The sequence below is a fragment of the Manacus vitellinus genome, unplaced genomic scaffold (genome assembly GCF_001715985.3).
Source record: "Manacus vitellinus isolate BGI_N305 unplaced genomic scaffold, ASM171598v3 scaffold_2_pilon, whole genome shotgun sequence".
Classification (NCBI taxonomy): Eukaryota; Metazoa; Chordata; class Aves; order Passeriformes; family Pipridae; genus Manacus; species Manacus vitellinus.
Window position 1 is genome coordinate 16,938,815 of NW_021940208.1, and position 24,904 is coordinate 16,963,718.

General features: G+C 38.9%; 2 protein-coding genes across 3 annotated transcripts; one reads left to right on the forward strand and one right to left on the reverse strand.

Annotated features, from left to right (window-relative positions):
* Nucleotides 1-707: 707 nt before the first annotated feature.
* Nucleotides 708-10,461, forward strand: POMP (proteasome maturation protein). The gene is made up of 6 exons (XM_029960907.1): nucleotides 708-852; nucleotides 1,893-2,016; nucleotides 2,910-2,970; nucleotides 5,031-5,132; nucleotides 7,840-7,933; nucleotides 9,517-10,461. Exons 1-6 carry the CDS (start codon nucleotides 708-710, stop codon nucleotides 9,582-9,584), a joined length of 594 nt encoding a protein of 197 aa, XP_029816767.1. The 3' UTR covers nucleotides 9,585-10,461.
* A 31-nt stretch (nucleotides 10,462-10,492) lies between these two features.
* SLC46A3 (solute carrier family 46 member 3) lies at nucleotides 10,493-24,626 on the reverse strand. 2 transcript variants are annotated; one of them, XM_008924620.3, is made up of 5 exons: nucleotides 24,417-24,626; nucleotides 18,447-19,320; nucleotides 17,953-18,036; nucleotides 16,350-16,506; nucleotides 10,493-15,000 (listed from the first exon to the last, which is right to left on the reverse strand). In XM_008924620.3, exons 1-5 carry the CDS (start codon nucleotides 24,606-24,608, stop codon nucleotides 14,913-14,915), a joined length of 1,395 nt encoding a protein of 464 aa, XP_008922868.1. In that variant the 5' UTR covers nucleotides 24,609-24,626; the 3' UTR covers nucleotides 10,493-14,912. The 2 variants fall into 2 exon arrangements, with proteins under 2 accessions (XP_008922868.1, XP_017926576.1); XM_018071087.2 differs by lacking the exon at nucleotides 16,350-16,506.
* Nucleotides 24,627-24,904: the final 278 nt, after the last annotated feature.

The following is a 24,904-nucleotide window of genomic DNA, read 5'->3' on the forward strand; positions in this document are numbered from 1 at the left end:
GGAAATGGCCTCAAGTTGTGCTGGGGGAGGTTCAGGTTGGACGTTAGGAGGAATCTTTTCACAAAAAGTGTGATTAAACATTGGAATAGTCTGTCCAGGGAGGTGATGGAGTCACCATCCCTGGAGGTGTTAAAGGAAAGACTGGACGTGGCACCCGGTGCCATGGTCTAGTTGACAGGCTGGTGTTCGGTCATGGGTTGGAGTCGATGACCTCAGAGGTCTTTTCCAACCTAAACTGATTCTGTGATTCTGTGAACAGTGCGCTCGGTCGACGACCAACAACCTCGGGAGTAGGAAGGCCATTGCCAAGGACGTCAGAGGGCTGGGAACGAACCCCCGCAGGGCAGCGCAGGGCGGGCGGGCACCGGCTCCCAGCCCCCGGCTCCCAGCCCCGCCCCTCGGCCCCGCCCCTCGGCCACGCTCGGCCCCGCCCGCCCGCGCCGTGACGCCACGCGCTGTGGGCGGGGCGGAAGTGAGCGAGCGGCGGCGGCGGAGAAGTGGCGGCGGCGTTGGAGGCTCAGATGGTGAGTGCGGGCAGGGGCCGCGGGGTTGGGGGTTTGCGCTGGAGCGGAGTGGGGCCGGACTGGACTGAGCCGCCCTGCCCTCCCTGTCTTGCCCCCCCCCCCCCCTCCCTCCCCCCTTTCCTCTTCCTTTCGGTGTCCTCGGTGCCGGCGGGCCGTGCTTGAGTCATGGGGCTCGGCGCGGCCATGGCGGGCTCCCCTCATAGGCGCGAAGGGCGCGTGGCGGCTGTGGATAAAGCCCTTCTTCTGGGAGCGGGGCGGAACGAGGAGCCCCGGTGGTCTCCGGCCTCCCGCAGTCTGGGGGAGGGAGGTCACGGCTCGGCCCTCCGCGGTGGGCAGCGGTGGTGGGACCACTTAAGACAGGCTGGGCACTGGTGGGACTCTACAGTGTTGCTTTTGAGGAGTATTTAGTGATTTTTCTCCTTGCGTTTGGCTTTGATTTTCCCTTATCACGTCCCCTAGGTACTGTATCTCTTTAATGCTTTCACTTAACAGCAGTCTCAGAAAGGTCTGGTCAGTGTTGAGTGTGCCAGTTGTAGATGCTTTATATACATGTAAAACAGATATTTTAGGGCTGTCTTATAGCTCTGATGTCAATGGAAGCTAATGCTTAGTACAAAAGACCTTAACTGTAAGCATGATTTTTCTGTTGGGTTTGACAGTGCTGCCGGAGGAAACTCCTGCACTGAACAGCTCATTACTGTCACCTTCCAGAATTTATTCTGCATTGACGAATTGGTGTAGCCAATTTGTGTGAACAATCCTAAAATCACTTCAGTAAAATCGTGTAGGTTAGCTTGAAATTAGTGGTCTGGGTTAATGTGGCTTTACTTAGTAAGTGTGGAGACTTCTGGTGTTCTGCTACAAATTGCTATTTTTCCTTTGTTCTTTCAGCTAACTAGCATACTGGATTGCTTAAGTACACATTGTCCTCTTTGTGACAGCCTCAAACCATGGCTAAAATCAATTTAACCTTACTTGACAATGTCAGTATTACAGTACATGAAGGAATGTTCAGACGTGTTCCTTTCTGTCCTGTCAGCTCTCAGGACCTGCCATCTTCCTTTCCATCCCTGCAGCCCGGGGTGGGAACGAACAAGGGGTAATTGCAGTTTCAGCTGTTTCAACCGGGTCCAAAAAATTTGTTATTGGGATCTTTAACTCTTACCAGACTCCCTGAAAGAATTCTAATTTAGTGTAGGGTTTGTGTTTTGGTGTTTTGAGGGTTTTTTGTTTTGTTTTGGCTTTTTTTTTTTTTTTAAGAGACTCAAAAGACTAAGGCTTCCAGGACCACTTTAAGAAGTTTTTGAGCACTTTATTTCATTTGTCTGGCCTAATGGCCCATACAAAAGGGGTCTGGTTGTGTTAAAGTAATCCTCTCTTTTTTCTTGTTCCAGAATTCCAGAGGCACTGCTTCTCTGTTGAAGGATAGTATCCCACTTACTGAGTTTTCAGCTTCAGGGCCATTTGAAGGTCCCGATCTTCTGCGCAGAGGGTACGCTCTACTTTTACTTGTTGAATTGTGTCACAGACAATGATGAACTTCAGATATAGGAAGAAAGTATGTGTTCATGTTGGCTTTTTAAAGAAGTTTCTTTAAAAAAGCTATAGCCTAAAGTCCACATATTTAATCAAATTCTCTTTCAAGCATGGATTTTCTGTGAAATCTCATTTCAAGAAGTAGGTAACATTAACAGACTTTTATCTTTGTGATGCTGTTCTTTACAAAAGAGACAAAGTATTAATAATTGTGAAATATCTGCTGGTTTTAGTATACATGGATGTAAGTCTGCCTTAGCACTGTGGGAAATGGTTTAGTTTCAGCACTGGTACGAAATGTAGAAGTAATATAGTCAAAAGAGTGGGTTTGGGGTTTGCCATTTTATGTAAGTGCAAAACTATTTAGATTGGTTATTTGTGTCTTGGATAATGAATCTGAAATAAGCTCGTGGAGTTTTAAATGCCGGTAATACAGCTGAGTGGTGGGGGAGATATGTACAATATTCCGTTGTAAAAGCTTGGAGAGTTTGAAATAAGATACAGAGTAGCTTGGACATAAGTAGATCCATTATGTTTTAATTTGTTAATATTTTTTCTATTTCTGAATGGAATCAAGGAAGAAACATTATCATTCTGTTTTGTCAAGCATAAAGGAACAAGAGTGCCTGAAATCAAAATTCTTTTTCTTCAGATAGTGCTCTAGTTATAGGTCTTATTTGCTGCTTCACTATTAAGCTTTTTTTTTTTTTTTTGGTAGTTCAGGCTGTGCTAATTGCTAATTGTGTATCTCTGTGGGGTGGTGTTTGTATCTGAGATTAGTTTGGGAATGCAATTTAAAAAAATATCCCATTTAATTTGCAGTTAATTTTTTTACTTTTTTTTTTTTAGTTTTACAAGTGTGAAAAGTGAATTGTTGCCCAGTCACCCACTGGAGTTGACAGAAAAGAATGTAAGTATAACATCAAATGTAGCCATCTTTGCTCTTGGCTAATTATGAAGTTTGAATTAAAAATGCGGTAACCTGGACTGCTTGTGCAGTAACAAGTAATGAATAGTCTTGTCTTTTAACAGAATAAAGATATTCAAAACAGTAACATATTTTTTATACAAATAATGTTTTGGGCAAATTTATTTAATGTTAACCTCGTACTTATGACTCTCTCCAAGTATATAAACAGACTTCCAAGTAGGGATTTGTGTGCTAAGGTTTAGTCATCTAAAAGTTATTGAGTTAGTTGTGTATGCAGTCTCTATAGGTAGGTGAGAGACCCACCTGACACCTCTGGAAGGCTGATCCTTCCATTTTATCTGTAGGTTTACTTTGTCTTTACTATATCTTTATTTTCAGACTTTCAGTCTCATGTATTTTTCAATAAATTACTTGGTCCCAATCTACACATTTTACACATACAGTCTGTCATAAGCGTGTGTGGTCTTGTCTGGCTTAGTCATCACTTGTGGACCGTTAGGAGTGGTCTGTAGGAGCTAAAACCAGACAACTTGACAGCTGATTGAGCTGAATGTCCTCTCTAGTGCCTCTTTTGTCAGCAGAGAAGATACAATGTATCCAGTCTATCAATATCGTGAAGACGGATCTAGTGTTCCAAACTGCTAAGTTAAGCAGCATGACAAGGTCTGGCTGTAATGTCTAATATATTCTAATTTTAACCAGTGTTAGTGTTGCCTTGTGTTACAAGGCTGATGTTATTGTGACTGCAATTTTATGAGCTCATTTATAAATAGTATAAATGTTTCAGAGCTATTTGTCAGTCGATTTTTTTTTTTTAAACTTCTATAACCTAGTTTTTAACTCTGTTCTTGCTATATAAAACCTGCATAATTAAAAGATCACAGGCTAGAGAGACAAAAATGCATAGAAATAATTAAAACAGGCAATGTGATCCCCTAAGAAGTATGCGAATCTTCTAAATTGTTTCTCCCACATTTTGTTTGGTTAGTTTTTCTGTAAGCTTATGGCCAATTTATCTAAGAATTATTTTCATGAATGGGAAAAGACTTACCTTAGCCTGAGATAGCCATGGTTGTTTTTACTGCCATATACGTTACAAAGGTTATTCAGGTAGCACTAGTAGAAACCCATAGTTCCTGCTATCAAGAGATCCTTACCCTTATAAAATAAAAGAAATGGAAAAATAATGTGACCAGAATTATAAGTTTGGGCTGAGGAATATAATCAATATTTTCTACTGACTTTTGAAAAGCACTCAATATATGCTGTTATGAAGAAAATGCTTGTTGCACCTTTTGGCTTGCATTTTCCTGTTGGTTTTTGAGATCTCTTCTCATATGTGACTCAATGTTCTCTACTAGTAGGCTTTTGTCATGGTGATTGAGTACAGGTTTCAGAATAAGAGATTTGTTTTTTTTTTGGTTATTCAAGCTTAAGCTTAACATTAAGTATAACTTACTTTTGTGAACTTCAGTATTCATGAGCCGGCACTTTTTCTTTAAAAGACCCTCTGATAAGTAGATTTTCTTTGTCTTACTGATCAGTCGTAGAGCAGTTGGTAAAGTTGTGAGCTTTCATTTGCTTTTCAGAGTCATACAGAGTGTAAGTGGTGCTCTGTCTTCCTACTTGATCAGAAAAGAAGTATATCAAGTATTTTCAAGTAGTCTTTGATGGCTGACAATGACATCAATTGTGGATTTTAAGTTTGTGATCTCTAAACCGTACTTAGCTTCCTATTCATGCGGACAATATGGTAGTAAAGTACTGCAAAACTATACCACTTGGTGGTGTTACATGTCCTGATTATCAAAAATAACATAATAAGATCGGTACTATTAATTTGGAATAAAATCCAGCAAAAAGCAATTTTAGTTTCATAAAACAAATCTTACTGCATCACTGTCTTTCCCATACATTTGAGATATGATGGTTTCACTGAATTTTTACATACAGATTTAGTAAGCAGGTCACAAATCTCTTCTATGGCTGTACTTGAAAGTAACTTTTTCTAAAATAAAAATCAATGTTGTTTGTGACAGTTCCAGTTAAATCAAGATAAAACAAACTTTGCCACGCTGAGAAATATTCAAGGAATCCATGCACCTTTAAAGCTGCAGATGGAATTCAGAGCAGTGAAACAGGTAAGCATTTTTATCCAACAGGTAATAACTTAAACTACTTTAAAAATGCTTCTTTTGGAACATGCTTTCATAGAGACATCTTTCTTTGAGATATATTTCCAAAATAAATTAATTCTTTTGGAATTTATTGTTGCTTTTATTAAAACCAACTAACTAAACACTGCAATTAATAGTTTTCAGAAGAGTCAATATGCTAAAACCTTTCAGCTTTATTGGTTATTTGGTGAAGTGGTAACTCTTCTAGCTTTTCTGTGCACTAGCTTCCTGTCAACCTTCAGACGAAAGCAGGAAGAATTGAGTAATAATTTCTAAAATTAATACTCTCTTCTGTGGAAATGTATGTCCTTCATGGGAAGGAATCTCTGCACCTATAAGGAAAAGAGACTTGGAGGTCTGAAGCAGATAGTGATTTGGGAGGGGATATAGAGGTAATGTGAAACCTGAAACAGAGAATTTGCTATGTGCTTATTGTTCCGCAGCCTTTGTTGTAAGATCAAGGGAGGTCTACAGGGAGTTAAGTTCAAAGGTTTTAAGTCTGAATTGAGAAGCTGAGTTTGTCTCCTTTTCCTTATTTTCTCCTAGGATGGAGAGTAGCTGGAGAGAGGCTGACTTTGTCCCTTAGGAAACACAGAAAGTTCATTGGTCTTAGTAAACTTTTTTGCCTTGTAGAAGGTTGTCAAGCTATTAAGAGTTGGTTTTCCCAGTGTATTAGAGCAATTTTGTACTCCCAGTGATCAGGTGCTACTGAACCACAGTGAGCTGCATTAAACTTGGCAGAAGTTACTAACTAGTCCCAATGATCTTAAAGTCAGATGGGACATATGAAAACATCTCTGGATCTCAGCTGTGCTGTCTTGTGAGGAAAAGTCTTTTCCCTAACTTAGGTTTGCACATTGTAGAGAATGAGGGAGGTGAGGATATCCTGCTAGTGTGTCTCCACAGATATTTTGGGGGAAATATGATGATTAGAAGGCTTTCCACTTCCAGATTCATGTTGGGTACTCTTGTGGTTTAATTTCACTTCAAGATGTTTACTGGAATAGTATATTTGCACTTCTGACTGTTGTACCAGTCATGATTATGGAAATCTTGGACTTATTTTGTGTGTAGAGATACGATAATTTTATGGTTGAAAAGTATGTTCATGGTATAAGTGAAGTATCTCTAGTAGCACTGAATGCAGTTTTAAGTACAGATACGCCCTTCTCAGGATATTTAGGTTCTAAATGCTGTGTGTGCCACTTAAAATTTTTTTTGTAATTCTGTGCATGGAGGGTACAGAAGACTGTTGAAAGTAACTGGGAGTGGACTTGAAGCTTAAGAATTGGTGGGGATCAGAGAAATAATTATGATTTAGATCAATTGCAAAGAGGATTAAATTTAAATGTGAAAATCAGTATAGCTCTTTCACTTGCATTCCTGACTTGTGTCAGAGATGTAGTTTCCAAATTCTGCAGCTGTAAAACTCCAGCCCCAGGAGCTGCCGGCTCATGGGATTGGCTATGAGTTTTACTTTAATATATAGATACAGAGTTCTTTAATACCTTGAGATGGCATCAAGATAATAAGCCACGGGCTTGTTCCCAAGGAATTTCTTTATTAATTTAAAGGGGTAAATAAGGGGACTTGGTGAAAGTTCAAAAGGACACCACACAAGCTAGACAAAATGTTTCACACAATACTGACTCAGCATATACTATTAATCCACAGCACTTAAATCAAAATGCAGTAAATCAATTCCACAACACTTAAATCAAGATCCAATCCCTCTATCCTCCTAAGCATCAAGAAGCAAAGAAAGAGAAGCAGAGGCATCAAGAAGAGAGAAGGAGAAAGAGGGAGAGACAGATTATATAGCTACCTCTGAAGCCTCGTGGAAGACCAGTTCTTGCATGTCCAATGGCAGAGCCACGACACAAGGCAAACACATGCCCTTGGTTTTATCTGCTCTGATCCCTATGGCCAGCCCTTCCAGATGGGGTCTCTGACCCAACAGCCACTCTGGGGATTTCAGGTCAGGGTAAGGGATGGTGTCCTCACTGTCCCTGCCAATCTGAGCTGGCCTAGGGGCTCAAGGATGTGTGGTGTTAGAGTTTTCCCGGGCTGTTTGTGACTGGCAGCTACTCCGAGGCTTCCCCATGTAGGCTCCAGGGGCTGCCATGAGGGATATGAGAGGATGCCACCCTTCCTCACACGAGGTTTGACCCATCGCTTCCCTCTCCACGCACGCGCACACACACACTCACACACACATGCACTCCACAAGTTAGTTCTGACCTAATAACTGATCTGGTGTCCAACAGCAGTATACATCAATTGCCCAATACTGACCGCAGGGTGTGGATGTGTTTATTGCAGTGAGCCTCCCCAGCTTAATGTGAGAGGAGCTTTACAAAAGAGAAAGAAACTGTCTTTTTTTTTAAAGCAAACTATTTGCTCTAGTAGCTTTTTTTCACTGCACTGAAAGCTAAAAATCTTTTGAAAGGCAGCTGTTTTCCAACAGAGAGATAAACAACAGAAGATGGTGGTGTTTAGATAGGTTTTGCTGTCTATATGTGCCAGTAGTTCTCTTATTTCAGCATTGTTTTTAAAGAAAGTGACTGCCTCTTGATTTTCCTCAGTCGCTTCAGACTGAGAAGTCCAAATATGAACCCTTTCAATTTCAGACTTGCAGAAACTTGAACTTTTTCTTGAACTCTTCTTACAGGTCCAGCGTCTCCCATTTCTTCACAGTTCAAACATGGCATTGGATACTCTGAGGGGAAATGATGAATGCATTGGTTTTGAGGATATCCTTAATGGTAAATACATTCTGGTTTTAGTGTTATGGAAACATTTAAAGGTAAAGTATGGGAGCCGTGAAGTTCTTTGTCTCTATGGAACAAGAAAATTAAACTTACAAAATGCAAAGAACAGAATTAATTCCTAAAAGCAAAGAAGCACTGGGGAAGGAGAAATAAATGTGCCTCAGCTGCTAATTGTGTTACTTTGAACTACTGTGTAAGCCAGTATTTGCTTGTAGGCTGGATTTCTAAAGGAGTAGAAGATTATGCACTTATGTTGTATGCCTGTTTCCTCAGAAATTTTTAACTACTTGTGCAGATTTTGAGGAGCAGAGGTTACAAATATACAAAGTTTTTGTAAGTTTTGTAATTAAAAAGAAAGAAAGGCTAGAGGGAGAGATGGAACTAATGAACCAGAGCCTTCCACAAATTAATAGGTTGCAGTTGTGTGGTTCTCTGCTGACTGTCAGTATGTGTGAAAGAGAATAAACCTGGAAAAATGGGTTTTAAACAAATTATTTCTTTCTAACTGGTACTTAAGGACACGGAAGAAGGGAGAGAGTATTTTGACATGTGATTGGAGAATGAAAATAGTTGGGGACATATGAAACTGGAAATAATAAAGAATAAATAGGAATCTAGAGGCATGAAATAAAATTCTGAGATGGATATACAGGGATCAAGGGAAGGAATCCCAGGCTCCTGTGGTTCAGTGGGGGAAGAGCAATGTCGAACATAATTTATAGGAAGTTGGTTATTTACCATTGCTCACAACAAGCTGTTAGATGCTTATAGAATGCTTACAAGTGGGTTACAAGTGTTTTTGGTAAGGCTCTACTTATCAGCTGAGACTGGATTAGGTGTTTTTGTCTCTGGAGGAATTAGAGGCATTAATATGTCTTATTTATGGAAGGAAAACAGTCTGATACACCTATAAAGAAAGTGGTATTTCTTCTGAATTGCAGTCATATCCTGTCTTCTGGTCTTGATTTTTTTTTTTTTTATTTTTTTTTTAATACGGAAATGAAGTTCATACTATCAGTATTGGTCTCTCTTGTGTTCTCTGTACAGTCCTTGATAACCTTTGAGTACAGTGGCTAATGTCAACCATACTCTACAGAATGGAAGGAATATTTAAGGGTATAGAATTTCTGTGAAACTAGGCAGTTGGGTGGAGAAGAGAAACCATGAGTATATCCCAGCTAACAGAAGGGAGGACTGTGAGCTCCTATTGCACAGAGAAGTTGTATTGGAAAGAGGTATAGGGCAACTATGGAGAAAAGCTTCAATCAGACCTGTTTTCTTAAACACAAAACTTGATCAGCCTTGAGATTCAGGCTACAGGAGTCTGTGCTTATGTAGAAATGGTTGGTTTTGCTTGAAGAATATATGTGTCTTTATGATGATATATATATTTGTTATCTGATCAATGCTTTGGATAGAGACTTATGAGTTACAGAGCTGCATTGTGCAACACTGTCAAAAATCAGTCAAGCAACTGTTGCACTAAACGTTATAATGAAAAAATGTTTTTATTCATAGTTATTGATGGTCTTTGAACATTAGTAAAAACCTCATGCTGTCAACTTTTCTTTTCCCAGATCCATCACAGAGTGAGGTTATGGGAGAACCACACATGATGATGGAGTACAAGCTTGGTTTATTGTAACAAAATATACTCCACAAAAATGTTTTGTGTGTGTCTTTCTACTGCAGATCTAAATACATGATACTAAATTGACACTAACAGTGTTAAACAGTCCTACAGTTATCATTTGCCTTCCTTGATGAAAAGGCACATTAAATGTTTAAAGTCTATAAATTGTTCTGTGCTTGTCAATCAAGTAAATGTCCTGTAACTAGGTAGTTTAAATGTCTTTTCATACACTGCTCAGGACAATAGCTTCTTAAATATGGAAATGCTATATATGTACACAAGAAATCCAAAAATACGCGTGCATTTGAAAACTGACTGCTGTAGGTTAATGCATTTAATGGCTGTTCTCATGGAAGAACTTAAGAGGGAAAGGAAGGTATTTTCCATTGAGTAACATTTTGTTCATGAAAATGTCCATACACTTTTTAAACTATTGAATAAAAGTTTGCTATAAATGCTCTTGCGTTCCAAAATATATTTAATCATTAATCAAGCATCTCTTACCCATGACACAGTGTTGTTCCTTTTTATTGCAATATCTTTAAAGACCTTTAACATGTGCACTGCCAATGTAATTCTGCTACATACGTTTTATCCCACTCTTGACAGTTGTTTATGAGGGAGCTGTTAAGCCTTTGTGTAGAATTGGAAGTATTGCTGTAAGAAGAGAGTTAAAAGTATAGATCTTTTCATGTGTGTCCCTGAGAGGATGTTCTGGTTTCTGAAAGTAGAAGCAAATTCCACTTGGAGTTTAAAGAGATGTTTTAAAATCTTATTTGTAAACGTAGTCCAAAAGAGCACTCCTAGGTCTAGGCATTTTAGTAATAAGAAAGAATGCAGAGCCTGATTATGAAAGTGCCTAATAAAGGTGCTGCAGTAAGAACATGAAGATATGGTGGTACAAATAAATTATTTTTTGTATGTTTACAGAAATCAAGTCTTAATTAAGGGAGAATGAGAGATCGATACTTAAATACACCTTTTAAAGGAACAGACCACTGAAAGGGGTTTTGTGTGCTGAAGTTTTCTTTATTTATTAAATTCAGGTTGTAACAATTATTTTTAATGTTGTACATGTGCATATGTCATATATAAATCCTACAAGGCAGCTAGTATGTGGCATATTAGAAAAAAAGTCTGCAGTTCAAAAAATGTTATCTTTTGGCATATGTGGGGAGCTTGAAACAATATTTCTAAGGCAGGAACTCTTTATTCAGCAAGTTTTAATGACTTAGTTAAATTTCTAAGTGCACTTGGTGTTCTGTTGTAGATAATTTTAGCAGAAATGTTGCTATAAACCTCTCTTCACAATTGCAAATATCTCTTGTCTTTTCAGTGGGCTTATAGCTGCTACAAATTCCCTGTGTGGGCGAAAGCTTCTAGCTTTTGTCCTGTAAAGTTTATAGTGCTTTTATGTGCAAAACATTGCAGCAAATTAGAAACGTTAAGATGACAGTAGGAGACACTTTATTGGTGGTTTTATTTGGTTTTATATTCAAACTTGTTTCATTTAAGAAGTGAAGCTTCTAAAATTGTCTTTCACTTGAGACTTGCAGAGATTAGAGGCTTCTGCTATGTAGTACAAGCAATTTCGTTTGGAGTTTATTTTGCCTTAGGGAGGTTAAACATAGGACCAATGAATTGAACATGCAAGCATAGATCTACTCCCATTTTTGTTGTCCATAGCTGTCCTGGTCCCTTTGTGGGCTGATAAGACTACTGTTCAAGGCTTAGGCCAGAAAGTCTGAGGGATTACCTTGCCAGGTCTGGGACAACTTATGGTGTGGGCATGGATTTTCAGGAGGATTTTAAGGTCTGCCTTCCTACCAGCACTGTTCCAGAAAACAGAACCAATAGTTGTACAATTACTGGTACCTTATAGCTCCCTACTTCAGTGTATTGAGCTGGTTGGCCTTTCCTAGTGTTGGTTGGAAGATGGATGCTATTGCATCTGAGCAAAACTACATTAAGACGAGTAATTAGAGTTTCTCATTAGTGCAGTGAAGAACCAGATGCAGACTAGGAGGCTGCATGTAATTTCTAGGTGGTTTTGTTCAACAATTAGTATACTTTGTAATAATCCTGGGTGAGATCAAACCATGTTCAGAGGCAGGAAGGTGCATTGTTCATTATGTATGTAAGGAAACTAATCTTAGGGGTTTAGCCAGGCTGGAAAGCAAATAGTACATGTAAGAGGCCTGTGCAAGAATTTATGCTGTTAATAAAAGTACTGGGAGTCAAACAGGACTGAGGCAAAGAGCTTTTGAGATAAAGAGGAAGGGTTATGCTCAGACAGTGCTGCAGGGGGTTGGGCTGGGGACTGGGCTTTCTGCCCCAGCCCATTCTCTCCATTTCATATAAGCCTCATTCTGTAAAGCAGATACTGCACGTAGCAACCCACAGAGGCGTGCCATGCCTTGGCAGTGGAGCTGGGACAGACTCTGACAGAGCACAGGGAGGAAAACACTTCCAGATCCACTGCTCTGGCAGGTGCAACAGAAGCCCCCACCCTGACTCCTTCCACATGGCATGCTGTCCCTGCTCTGCAGTTCCCTGCCTTCTCTTGGTACTGACGTTCTCAGCAGCATTTTTTCCTCTCCTCAGGCACAAGAGGGAGGTAAAAGCACATCTTCCTGCTATGCTGTTTGTTTGTTATGATCACAAAAAATAGATGATACCATAGTGCTGCTTCTTCTGTTTACACAAACATTCTTCTACCAGTCATGCCATTGGCCATTTGTCAAAATTTTAAAAAGTACAAGAACTACAAATGCAGCAGAGTTAAAAAAAACAAACTTCATTATTAATTTATATCAAAATAATTTGCATTATACACAAATAAACCAATTATTATAAACTGAGATTTTGATTTATTAATCTGAAGCATATCAGTACTTGAGTTCCTCAGCTTGCACCATGCTGGGCATTTTAACACAGTTCATATCCTTGGTGTTTGGACCTAAATTTACAGCCAGTTCTAAATGCTGCATCTACCAGAAATACTTTGCAAACAGCACGTACTTTGTACAGTAAAAGCAAACCATAACAAAGCCATTCCTGAAGCGTACGTGCTTGTTCTCAGTTGGACCAACACACCACCACTATGGAACTGGCTTGCTTTGTTGCTACCTTCTCAGTGCTACTGGAGGTGTGCACCAAAGAAGAGGAAGTGAAGGCACACCCCCTTCTTCATTTGCCTTTTTTCCCCCCCCGGCAGTTTTCTGTGAAATAGTTAATTTCATAAAGCCTTACATAACTGCATAATGAAGAGGCGAGGAAGACAATGTAATCTTTGTGCTGAAATCCTTTACATCAGTGTTTTCTAAATCTCTCTACAAGTACTCATTATGTTCTGGACCCACTTGTAGAACTCGGCCCACAAGTTGGCAGCAACTTGGGCACCTCAAAGGAGGAGAGTTAAGCAGTTTTATTTTCTGCCCAGTGTCTAAACTACCGAGGAAAAGCTAATGATCTTTAATTGCTAACATCACCCTCTGTAGTTCAGGACAGAAGTGTAAGAGCTGGCTATAGCTGTTAGCTGTGTAAATACTTGTTCCCTCTGCCCTGGATAAATGGTACTGTTTTCACCTGTGATGAGCAGGCAGTGGTCTCCTGAATACTGTAAGCTCTCCTTTACCTTATTTGAACCCTCTTTCAAACCTCAGTGAGCACAACACATAACTTGTAAATGATGCAATTGTTCAATTGTGAAGGATCTACAATAGTATCATCATGATGTGGTACTACTATTTCTTGGTGGAGTACTGCAGTCACCGACGCTAGCCTGGATGGCTAACTTAAGCAAGCTCTAGAGTACCACTGAAAAGTTCTGCAGGAATTCTCTGTTCATGTGATGGGTATCAATGGCTGTAAGCAGGTCATCAGTTATACAGCACATGCTATGTCTGTGCATTTTTATCCTATGCTGTGTGCGAGTTCCCACATCATAGTTGCTTTCCTAGTGGTTTTTTCCTTTACTAAATGTCAGCCACTTTCCATGATTTTGACTTCTCTGTCCAATCTGTTTTGGGGGACAAGTCACACACCACTTTCAGAGATCAGAACAGTATTGGCTGTCAAACTCTTAAAAAAATCAACATATGGGAATGGTCTCTAACATGGTGTTATATTTTCACTTCCACTGTGCACTCCAGAAGCTAGTACTCAGAATAATTTCTACTTAAAGATCTCAAGGGAAAAGGTGAGGAGTCAAAGCTGAAACTGATTCCTAGGTTTGGCAGTCTCACCAGTTTGCACTGTGGCCTTGGGCATGTCACTTGTCCTCTCTGTTAATTTCTCTCCCTATGCAAGAGGGAAGAGAGTATCTATTATGAAAGGATGTTCTTAATAGCATTTGTAAAGTGCTTTGAAGATGAGAAATGCTCTTCAACTGCTCATATAATTATGCTGTATTTGTTGCAAGATGATTAGATTCATGATTCAGATTTGGTCACCTCGTTTCAGGGTTGTGAAGAAAATAAAGATCCACTGATAAGAAATGCTATTACAGCCTTTCACTAAAAGAAACATTTAAACCAAGTACCAACTTAACTAGAAAATAAAAAATATCTCTGGGACAAAAAATAGAGATGTCTGTACGCAGTCCCTAATATATGGAAAATTAAAAATGTGCAATATGGCCTCTGCAAAATGTAGGCACAGGCTGAACTTCACACTCTGCAAGCTGGATATTTCCTGAAAGTTCTGTGTAAAAATCCATTTTAAGAACTAAATCACGGGCAAGGTCCACACATCATACATTATACTTACACAAACACTCTACTAGCTGCAGAGCAGTAAGTCTGCTTACAGCAGATGTTAAGTACTGCCTCCAGGTTGGTTGCTTTCTGAAAAAAGTACCTTTTTAGTAATTTTAGAAAGGTTTGGGGGCTTCATCATTAAGACAGGACTTTAAAGATGTACACAGTGGACCACATCCTCATCTGGCACAAGCTCCAATGGCTTCAGCAGAATTGCCAGCATCCTCTGAGTTAGTAACTTATCTCTGTCACCCCATTTAGAATGATACAAGATGTATCACAATCCATACCTGACATTCTCAAACTTGAGAAAGGGTAAGTGGAAGGAGTATCACCCTACCTAATTTTTTTCTTCATGATGAAAGCAGCATTATAATCTCAACTGCCTGCCTATTTGCATAGTTAAGAGCTAGCTTTAGTCAAGTGCTGAAAGACTGGGTATCGAGTGCTACCAATTTAGTGCTTATTGCTGCAGGGCCACTTGGAGATTGTGTTGTGTTATCTCTATGGTCTCTGTATGACATAATGGTCTCTGCCACTGCATGTGAGATTAGAAATCCCAGGTGTGGGGATCTTTTGTTCAACTATCGGCACTCTCTATGCTGGATACTTCTTCAGGTACCAGCAGAGCCAAGTCCTCCCCATTCCAGCTTGTGCACAGAAGCCAGCTGTAAGACAAAGATAAGACAGATATCTTTAGTTGAGATAGTTACTTAACAGCATTCTGATTCAGCACCAACAAACATACTGGATAGCTCTGTATGGCCATCTTCTGTGGCACAAAGCTCTTGATGTATCTTAGTAAACAAAAGCAATGACACAACTTGTACTCATTACAGAAGTCAGACAATATCATTACTCTGTCTTTGATCAAAGTACTCGACTACCATGTCCATTACAGACTGGAACAACCACCCTTTTTGCTCTCAAACAGCAACATTTCATGACACTCTCAAAAGAAAGGCTCAGAGAAAGGTTATTCAAAGGGTCCTGAAACACTATAATGATAGAAGATAAAGAAAAATAACTTCCAAAAATCTATGGTGATGATGGACTACAGTCCTGATGGCAAGATGGACTGATTGATGGTAAATATCTGTAGTGAAGCAGGTACAGACTTAAAATGATGTGAAATGTTCTAAAGCTACAGCATTATCACTGCCCGTTTAAATCTTAAAGTGCAGCTGATGTAGAGATAAAAGGTGACTGAGGTGAAGTCTAAGTATTAGGAAAAACTATACAAGTCTCTAGCAAGCGTGCCACCCTCTTAAGGAATACACCTTTCCCCCCCTCCCCCTGAATAGTAATCTATCTAATGAAAAATTATCCTTCTGTCACTTAGAGTTTTGTTTCAGCATCCTAAAAAGAAGTAATTTATATTGGAAATAACATAAAGTGACCTTTGCTTTTATGAGTACTCATGAATAATGGTATTTCACTGTCAGTATTACTAGGTGGTCACCAGATACGATAAGACACAACTGCTATAGAGGTCTATTTTTTAAACATGTCTACAGGTTTGTTCTTTTGGGCCTTAAAATCTTTTACAGATTTTAATGGCACTGGGTCACAAGGTATGACCAAAGACCAGGACAGAGAGCTTTCCATTAAATTCATGGCGTGATTGGTCATGTTTGTAACCCTAATTAGCATCTAGAAGAGCTCAGATTGCAAAATTAAGCTCATGCATTTCAAGAGATCTGTTACTTTTGTTCTTTGTGAAAGGCTTTCCTGTAAAAAAGACCATGTAAAGGTCTCAAACCAAGAAAAGGCACACACATGTGGGCAAGGCTATGGTGTGTCCCACAAGCGGTACATTCACGGTAGACTTCACTTTGGGGGAAGTTCACAGCATAAGGCTGAGGGATCAGAGAAAAAGTGTGAAACTGGAGCTTCTACAACACACTAGAAAATAGTAAAGTGAGAATTACCACACTAAACCATTCAGCTTCAACTCATGTCAGAACAGAAATTACTGGCAAAAGCAGTCAGAAGCACCCTCCTGATCTGTACTTACCACAGGACAGTCAGTGGAATTAGACAAAGACCTGCCGATAGGAGGAAGCTAAAGCCTGAAAACCATGCAACAGTAGTTGCATACAGAATATTAAAAACTGAAATTGAAACACTGCCGGTCACAACTTCTAAACAGGCAATACAAGCAAACACAGCACCTGCCAAAAATAAATGGGTGAATTACAAACAAAACAAAATAAAACCTCTTCAAAATACTGACATTTTTAAACATGTTTTGAAAGATCTATCAACAGTATTTTTGCAAGTATACACGTAAAAAGCATCAGAGTATCATACTTTGCTATGGAAATGTCTTCTGTGGAAACTCCTACAAAATGCTTGTTCTTTTTAATGAAAAAAACCAAAATAAAACATTTTGCTGATGGAAACTTTCTTTGCTACTATTCTGTCACCATTCCTACTTTCTTGAATCTGCTTATCACATGAAATTCAACCTGTTCATCCTCATTAACCATGTTCTACACACTTCCATCCTTTATCCCTTCCAATTTTCTTCTTTATTCTCACTCTTCCCTTTATTGTTTCTTCCTTCTCTAATCTTCACTCCTGTATGCCAAAAAGACTGACCCAATGAAGACTGCTGGTTCAGCATCTAACCATGTCCCTCTCATTTCTGAAAAGAAAGAAAGAACAGTTTTTGGACTGAACCACCCTTTGGGGTGGCAGTCTATCCCATCAGTGTCTTGTTGAACACATTTTCCCAAGCTGTATTCATAATCATGGGACCACAAACAAGATCACTGTATGTAAGCAGAAAAGGATGATGAGGCAACCTGATTCCTGCATCAAACTACTCAAGTACCCAAAGCCCTGAAGAATGGCAAGAAACTGCAAAACCAGAGGTCTATGTTAGCACAGCTAGTAAAAAGAGATCTTTGGTTTAGTATACAAAGATTAGTCTTCTAAAAAATAAAACCAAACAACTTGGGAGAATGTATCTAGAAAGCATATGTTTCCCAAAATCTAGAAAATATATGCTCCCCAAAAGCAAAATATGGGATACTAGAACCACATTTTGAGGCCTGATATGCGTTTTTTCCTGTGCTCCATAACGACAGGACTTCGAGAAGTAATGTGTTACATTTTTTGGGACATGTTTAAGAAGCCACAGGCACCCATGAAGATGGGTTCCTCCATAGCTGAAGATCCAAGTCTAATTGTTTTCAAGTGCTTTGAAGGTTGACCACCTACTGCTTACCTTTCTAAATTTGTGTGACATTGACTAAATAACAAAATATATCTTTTTCTGCATGTCAAAATCTTGTGAATGTAGAAGCCCTTGTGAAATCACATTTGTATAAATCTTGAGCATTCTTCTGCTTCAAGTTCCCCATGGTCTTTATTTTAAGAACAGTATCTCCTTTGAGGGTGGAAACTTACAGTGGTTTTTAACACAATGTTGTTTATATTAAATTCAGAATCAAAAGCCATTAATATCAAGACAAAGGGTCATATTATATGGAACTTGAAAGAAATGCAGTCTTAAAATACCAATACAGATCTGTTAGTTTAAAGGTAATCTTGGTGCATCTCTGTTTTGAAACACCATATTATTTTATTGTTTAAAACCAAATGCTACTCACCCTGTTCACCAGTGAGAACCACTTTTGACAGCATGGATCGGAGAACAGGAATAGGCATAAGGCAGAACAAAGATGGCACTCTCACTGTAAAGCAATCATGAGATATTGAAGTAATTCAAATCCAGGATTTTACAAATACATTGCAAATGAAACAGTAATGCACTTTTGAGTGCTTAGTTCCTCAGATAATAAAAGGCAACAGGAAAGAACTGGAAGTGCACTGAGACACAATTATCCATGCACAGAGAAATTAATAAATCAAATATATTTGTATGGCACTGAAACCAAATCATAAGCAATTCATTCTGTTCTCTCCACACATTTCATCTTTTAATCAAATCAGTCTGATCAGTCTGATCAACCATGTATATTTTACCTCTCTATGACCCTTTCAAGATAATACGTCCAATATTCAACAATAGCATTCATTACAGATAACACAGCAGTATTGTCACATATATTGTTGACCGTGGAAAAACTGATTCTGAACTTACCTAAAAACATGAGCAGGGTAGTTTTGGCAAAGGCAGCCATGATCATTCCTCCAATGTAAGAAAATATCCCAATAAAGACAATATAAATGTCTTTGAGACATTTAGAAAATAAGTAAACTCCTAAAAAACTGGTCAGAGAGACAGAAGTGAATGCAGCTGCTCCATATCCAATGTACACTTCATTCCAGCAGAGCGGCTCATCCAGTTCATACAGTGTAAAAAGCGAACTCCCACCAAGCATAGTAAACATATAAGTCATAAATGCAAAAAGTAACACAATTATTAAAATTCTCTTTTTATAAGGGGCAGTTTTAAAAAGCATGTACACTCCAGAAAATGTCTCCCTAAGAAGTTCTTTATAGGATACTGGTACCTCGTGCTGGAATTCAGATACACCTATGGTATCTTCCAGAAAAAATATAATATAGATGATATTAATGACATGAAGCAGAGATGCTGTCACAAATGTCCATGTAAAGCCTATTCCTCTTAGAAAGTAGCCAGATGAGAGTCCTGCCAATCCCGATACAATTCCAAAAATCAAATCCACTACAGCTATTCGTGTTGTTTTCTGGTTCTCATCATGACAACCATCTGCTATAAAAGCAAAGCCTCCTCCAAGGAAAGTTGCTATACTCCCAAAGAGTCCAGTAACAAATGCAACTGCAAATAGGACAGAGAGTGACAAGGAAAAATATGATATTGCAGTGAGGCTAATACCAGCAATCAAAGCTCCCATTGATGGTAAAACTAAAGACCTTTTGTGTCCCTGGCGATCCCCATTAGCTACAATGACAAAGGCAACTATAAGGCTGGGAATGGCCCCAGTTAAGTCCAACTGCATATTAAAAACAGAAGCTTTTTCTTGAACTTCCTGCAAAGAGAAAATAAAAATAATTGTAAATACTGTAATACGTTGGGGGGGGAATCTGTAACAATATTATTTACATAATTATTAGGTGCAATATGATGAATAGCACAGTATGTGTTTATAGATTATAAATTATACTATTATTAAACCAAATACAATGTAATTTTATAAGATTATATGACATATTATGGTATAATAAAATATAGCACATTACTTTATAAGAATGCATTATATTACAGTAATCACTAATACAAAGGAATTGCATATTCAGACTCCTGCTTTTGTAATTTGATCTTCAATATTCCTCAAATATCCCTTGTTACATTTTAAACCAGAAATTAGTTCTTAAGACACAGTCTTACTAGTACTGTTAACAGAGAAGTTTCAGTGGAGACGAGAGAATAATTCTTTTCAATATGCATTTACAAGAGCTGGTACTCCTTCAATACAGGGTATGGCAAAAGGACACTGGGCTATTTTAATACTACTCAGAAACAAGTAGTAAACCGGTCTTTGATTGAGGAACACACCTCATGCTCCCTATTCACATTTTTCCTCATAAATAATTCTACTGAGGGGGTCACAAGAAACTAGTCATGGAGTAGAGCAAATTATGCAATTAAACAGATCAGGATTTGCTCCGACATCCCAGTGTACCATGTTACTACTACTACTACTACTAACAATAATAACAACTACAAATGTGAAATACAGCATTAAATATTAGATTGACTCATAGATATGTGAATTAACTAATTTTGCAAACACTGTAAAGCTCTGGGTTCAGAAACTGTCCAAGTCAGTGATGTCTCTATACATATGCTACAGCAGGTGTCACATGAACAGCAGCTAACACTGGAACAATAAACTGTAAACATCCACTATGGAAAAAATTTCATAATTCTTTTTAACAGAAGTATAAAAATCAAATGTAGCTGAAAAACAACCATTTAACAGAACATGAATGGCTGCAGGAAAAAAACAAACTAAAGGAAGGTTAATAAAAAAGAGAGATCTTGTTATGAATGCAGCTGCTAAAGGATACTCAGCAAGCTGATTGAGATCTTGCTTTTAAGGCATAGATGCAGACTTGACAGACAGCAGCCACAACAGCCCTTTCAAAGAAAACCATCTCATCAGACAGAAGAGCAGCGGGAGAAAAGGAATTAACTTTATTTGCACAAACCCTTTATACTTTCTAAGTTAAACTTCAGGTGCAGAGAATAAAGTCACACTGAAAGTTTTCATGAAGTTTTCTGAGGCATAACACTGACTTGGGCAGGGGCTGCACTCTTAAATCAGTAGCAGGTACACCTGTGTAAGTTGGCCCACACCATTCTCAGCCTGTATTGATCTATATTCCATGTATTCATCCGTAGCTAACATAATCCTGACCGAGTAGCATCCATAAAATTGAAAACACCCTAGAACTTACAGGAATGTATTCTGGGCAATTTTAAAAGCTGATGAATGCTTTATAAATTCATGTTTATATTTACAGGCAAAGACAATGACTTTCTAGTTCAGTCTCTTCCTTTGTTTACAAGATATCAGGTTTTACTGCAAGAGGAAAATTCAACTGATCCTGAGGTCCTCAAGGAAAGCCTTCAAGATTCCCAGCACTACAAAGTCTTTTACTCTCTTCCCTTATGGTGTCTGACTGCCATAGGATTCACGGTGTCCTACTGTCCAGCACTGTTATCACTCTGGAAGGGTCAAAACCATGAAGACTGAACAAACTGAGACAGAAAATGTTAATAACTCCTCCACTGCTGACGAAGAGAACTCTATGTAGTTGCAAACATCATTTCTTTACTAGAACCATCATGTTCAAAGACATGAACATCAAACAAATGATACTGCCTTAAAAATAAAATTAAATATTATTATATTTCATCTCAACCCACATTAAGCATATAATACGAATATTATTGCTAAACCATACTGAAGGAATAAAACAGCAAACATTAGCGGGTCTTTCTATTGGAAGAAGTTGTGCAACATAAAGAACATGGCTACACATCCAGATACCACAAATGACCGTACACTTGCTGACATAAAAGACTTGATGTCTTCTAACAAGACGACTAAAAGACAGAAATACAGGAAAACTCCATGTAGAGTGAAAGGCATGCAACTATCTACTTTATGGTTTTATAAAGCCAATAAAAACAAATACAGAAAATGACAGGTCAAACCCTCAGCTGCTTTAAAATTATGTAACTCCAATAATCAATACAACTACATACATTTGAAGAGAAAGGTCTAGTTTTTTAATCTGCAAATTCACTCTACTCTGAAAAATTACTCACAACAGACAGTAATAGAGCTTAAAATCACTGATTTCAAAATTAAAACAATGAGAATGAAGAAGCAATAATTTACATAAAGATTAAATTAAGACAGAAGCATAGTGCCTGAGATTGAACAATGTACAGGACATGATAAACTGACAGACTCATAAAGAAATATTACTTAGTAACAAAGGAATGGATTAGATAAGTAAATGGGATGATAATCACATTTAATGATTAATAATATAGCTCTTTCTGAGATAATAAAAAAGTATTATCCAAGCCAGTGATCAGAATGCTTCAGCTTGTACTCAAATTACCTTTGAACTCACTTTATTATAAAATGACTAATTTTCTTCAAATTGTAAGAAATAATTAATCTAGCTGCTGCAAAGACTATACATTTTGAATTATATTCTACCTTTTTGCAGGCTTCAAGTGATTTTTGTCTTCAAATTTTGTTTACATTTTTCTTTGAAATAGGTGAGATTAGTATAAAGTTTCTTCATTCTCAGAATATAAGGATTTGCACTAAATTAACTATTAAGGGAGATGTGCTTCTAAAAGTTAATCTCAAACTGAGCCTCTTGGGAACACTCCTAAGAGCAACATCTATAAACATATGTCAATTAGGATGGTCTTGCAAAATCCAGAACACCTACTTCACACTTCCTCGGGAAAGGGCTTGGATTTAAGTTAGTGGGTCTACTCTCTGGCCCATACACAGGATTATTACTCAGCACAGAGACCAGTTTCCACTTAAATTAATGGGTGTTTTGAGCATTTAAATTCTTACGCTACGGTAACAAGTGTGGTACAAAAATGTAGGCAAGATACCCAGACAAGAGTGTAATTGTTCAAAAGCTCATGCCCTACTGGCAATCACTGAAATGGAGCAAATGGAAATTTTGCAGGAAACGGAAACAAAGAAGTTCTGTTGGCCGTTACTCAACTGCTGTCTCAAATGTCAAGTTAATTATACTTTGTAACCAAAAGACCTGTAATGTGTGAATTCACCACCACCTCAATTAGAGATGCTATCTAAACTTCAGCTGAAAATAAGACTGCTTTAGTGTTTTGCAAAAAGAAATATGAAGACTTATATCCAGAACCATAGGTGATGGCAATTTGAAAGTCAGGTTGAATTTGGGGGGGTTGCAAAATGCAAAAATGTTTGTGAAATGTAAGTTTCTTGATGGGCTCTGCAATTAGAACTGTATGCACAACTTATGGTTTCCTTAGAGCTGCTTGTTCTGTATGAGAAAATGCCCAGACATAGCACCAAACGGGGAGCTAATACTAAATAAAATACAAGAATTACTCAGATAATAATTGGTTATTATCTCCATGGGTCAGCCCAGAAGTCATGTTGGACTACAATTCTATTAACCCTTTTACTTTCACATTCTTTCTACTAAGACCAGCTTCTGTCACATGACAAAGAACCTACACCACACTAAAAATCCTGAATTATTTCTTTGATCACCTTCAATGAAAACACGTACCATTAAAAATCTTCTTTTATATATGACAAATGAGGCAGATAAGCTCAAGTGCTCAGTCTTGCATATACACAGCACATCAGAAATTCAAATATGGGATGTGAGCAAAAATTTTCAAGTGCCACCTTTTCAGCAGCATAAGGGAATGCCAGCTGACTGTTTCCATAACTCCACCTTCTGAGTAATTAATATTCCAAGTCATCTACTTTTCTGACCTTACAGTGGTTTAATCCTCCACTTAATCCAACCCAACTGTCAGTTGTTGTTGACAAGGATGGTTCTGTTGTATCTCTTCTGGAAATATGTTCCCTCTGCTATTCCCGTGTTAGGTACAGCAATCATGTGGCCACAGAGTGTCAGAGCAATGTACTGCTTAACACTCAAAAAGCAACCACTTCAAACCAAGAGATGAGCTTTCTGTTGAATCAGTTTAATCAGTGCCCCACTCAAATCCAAACCATAACCTGTAACTGCAGAATTTCAGGATACAATAATACATGGTGGGAGAAGGGAAAGGAAAATGGAGTATGACCATCTCTCCTGCTGGCAGCTCAGCTCATAGTTAGCAGAATAGAAGCATTAAAACTGCATTAGAAGTGCAATGGAAGAGGTACTAACCAACAATTCACCATCTAGCATGCTGAATTACGAAAATATGCTAAAAATGTAATTGACTGTGAGATGCTGCTATCTTGACGTCTTCGTATTTCAACAAGGCAGACTAGTACTCTGAATGGTAAACCATCAATTATATTTGATTGTCCAAAGATCAGCTAAATTTTTTTTCACATTTTAAAAACACAACCCTTTTTATTTTCACCTCCCCTGTTCCTCATTCTTGTAATTCCTCTGAAATAAATGTATTCTAAACTAGACCTTATTCCTCAAAATTACAGGACATTTTTTAAACTTCACATGGTTACAGGGAACACTAGGAGCCCCAAAGGCAACTGACGGCTCACAAACACATGCATGAGTCGCTACAAGGAGCCTCCAGTTGTACCCGCTGTAATGTCAGCGCAATGCCAATTCGGGCCAAATCCTCTCAGATGATTTTCAACTCTTGCTACAATACGAATTTATCTCAGCATCTTCTTGGAGACAAATCTTTGTCTTTTAAAGCACTACCACTACCTACAGTGAAACACACGAGCAATGAGACAGTAAAGCGAGAGCAGGTTGCAAAGCTAGAGCTTTTCTGTCTATAAAAGGTTAAGTAAGGTTATAAAACAGGAGATTACGCGGAGGCAGCACCTCCTGGCTGCAAGTTTATTTACAATTGTTACTTCTTCCCCCGTCTTACCTTCTGTTTAATATAAGTCGGGCTGCTCTTATTCTGCTCGCAGTGACTGACATTGCTATCGCTCACGAAAGTGGAGTTGTACTCCTGCTCCCACAGCCGCCGGTAGATAAACTGCTGCACCAGCGGGGTCGTCAGGGAAGTCGCAAAAAGGTATATGAAAATGACGGGCTCCACGCACAAAACCTTCCTCATTTCTGGGTGTGGGGTTTAAACCCTGCGTCAGAAAAGAAACCGCAAACCCTGAGAAGGTGAAAGGGAAACACACGTCCGAGCAGCCGCCGGCACGCTGGCACGCCTACCCTTACCCGGACAGCTCCCTCCAGCCAATCCCGGCGCCCGGATGTGCCCCGCTACGGCTGTGCCGCCCGCAGGTGTCCCCGGCCGCCGCCCTCCCCGCCCGCGGCGCGCGGGTGCGTGACAGCGGAGGCGGGACGCGGAGGGGGCATGCGTCCTCGGCGGGGGGAGTGTCCCCGCCGCCGGTGGCGCCC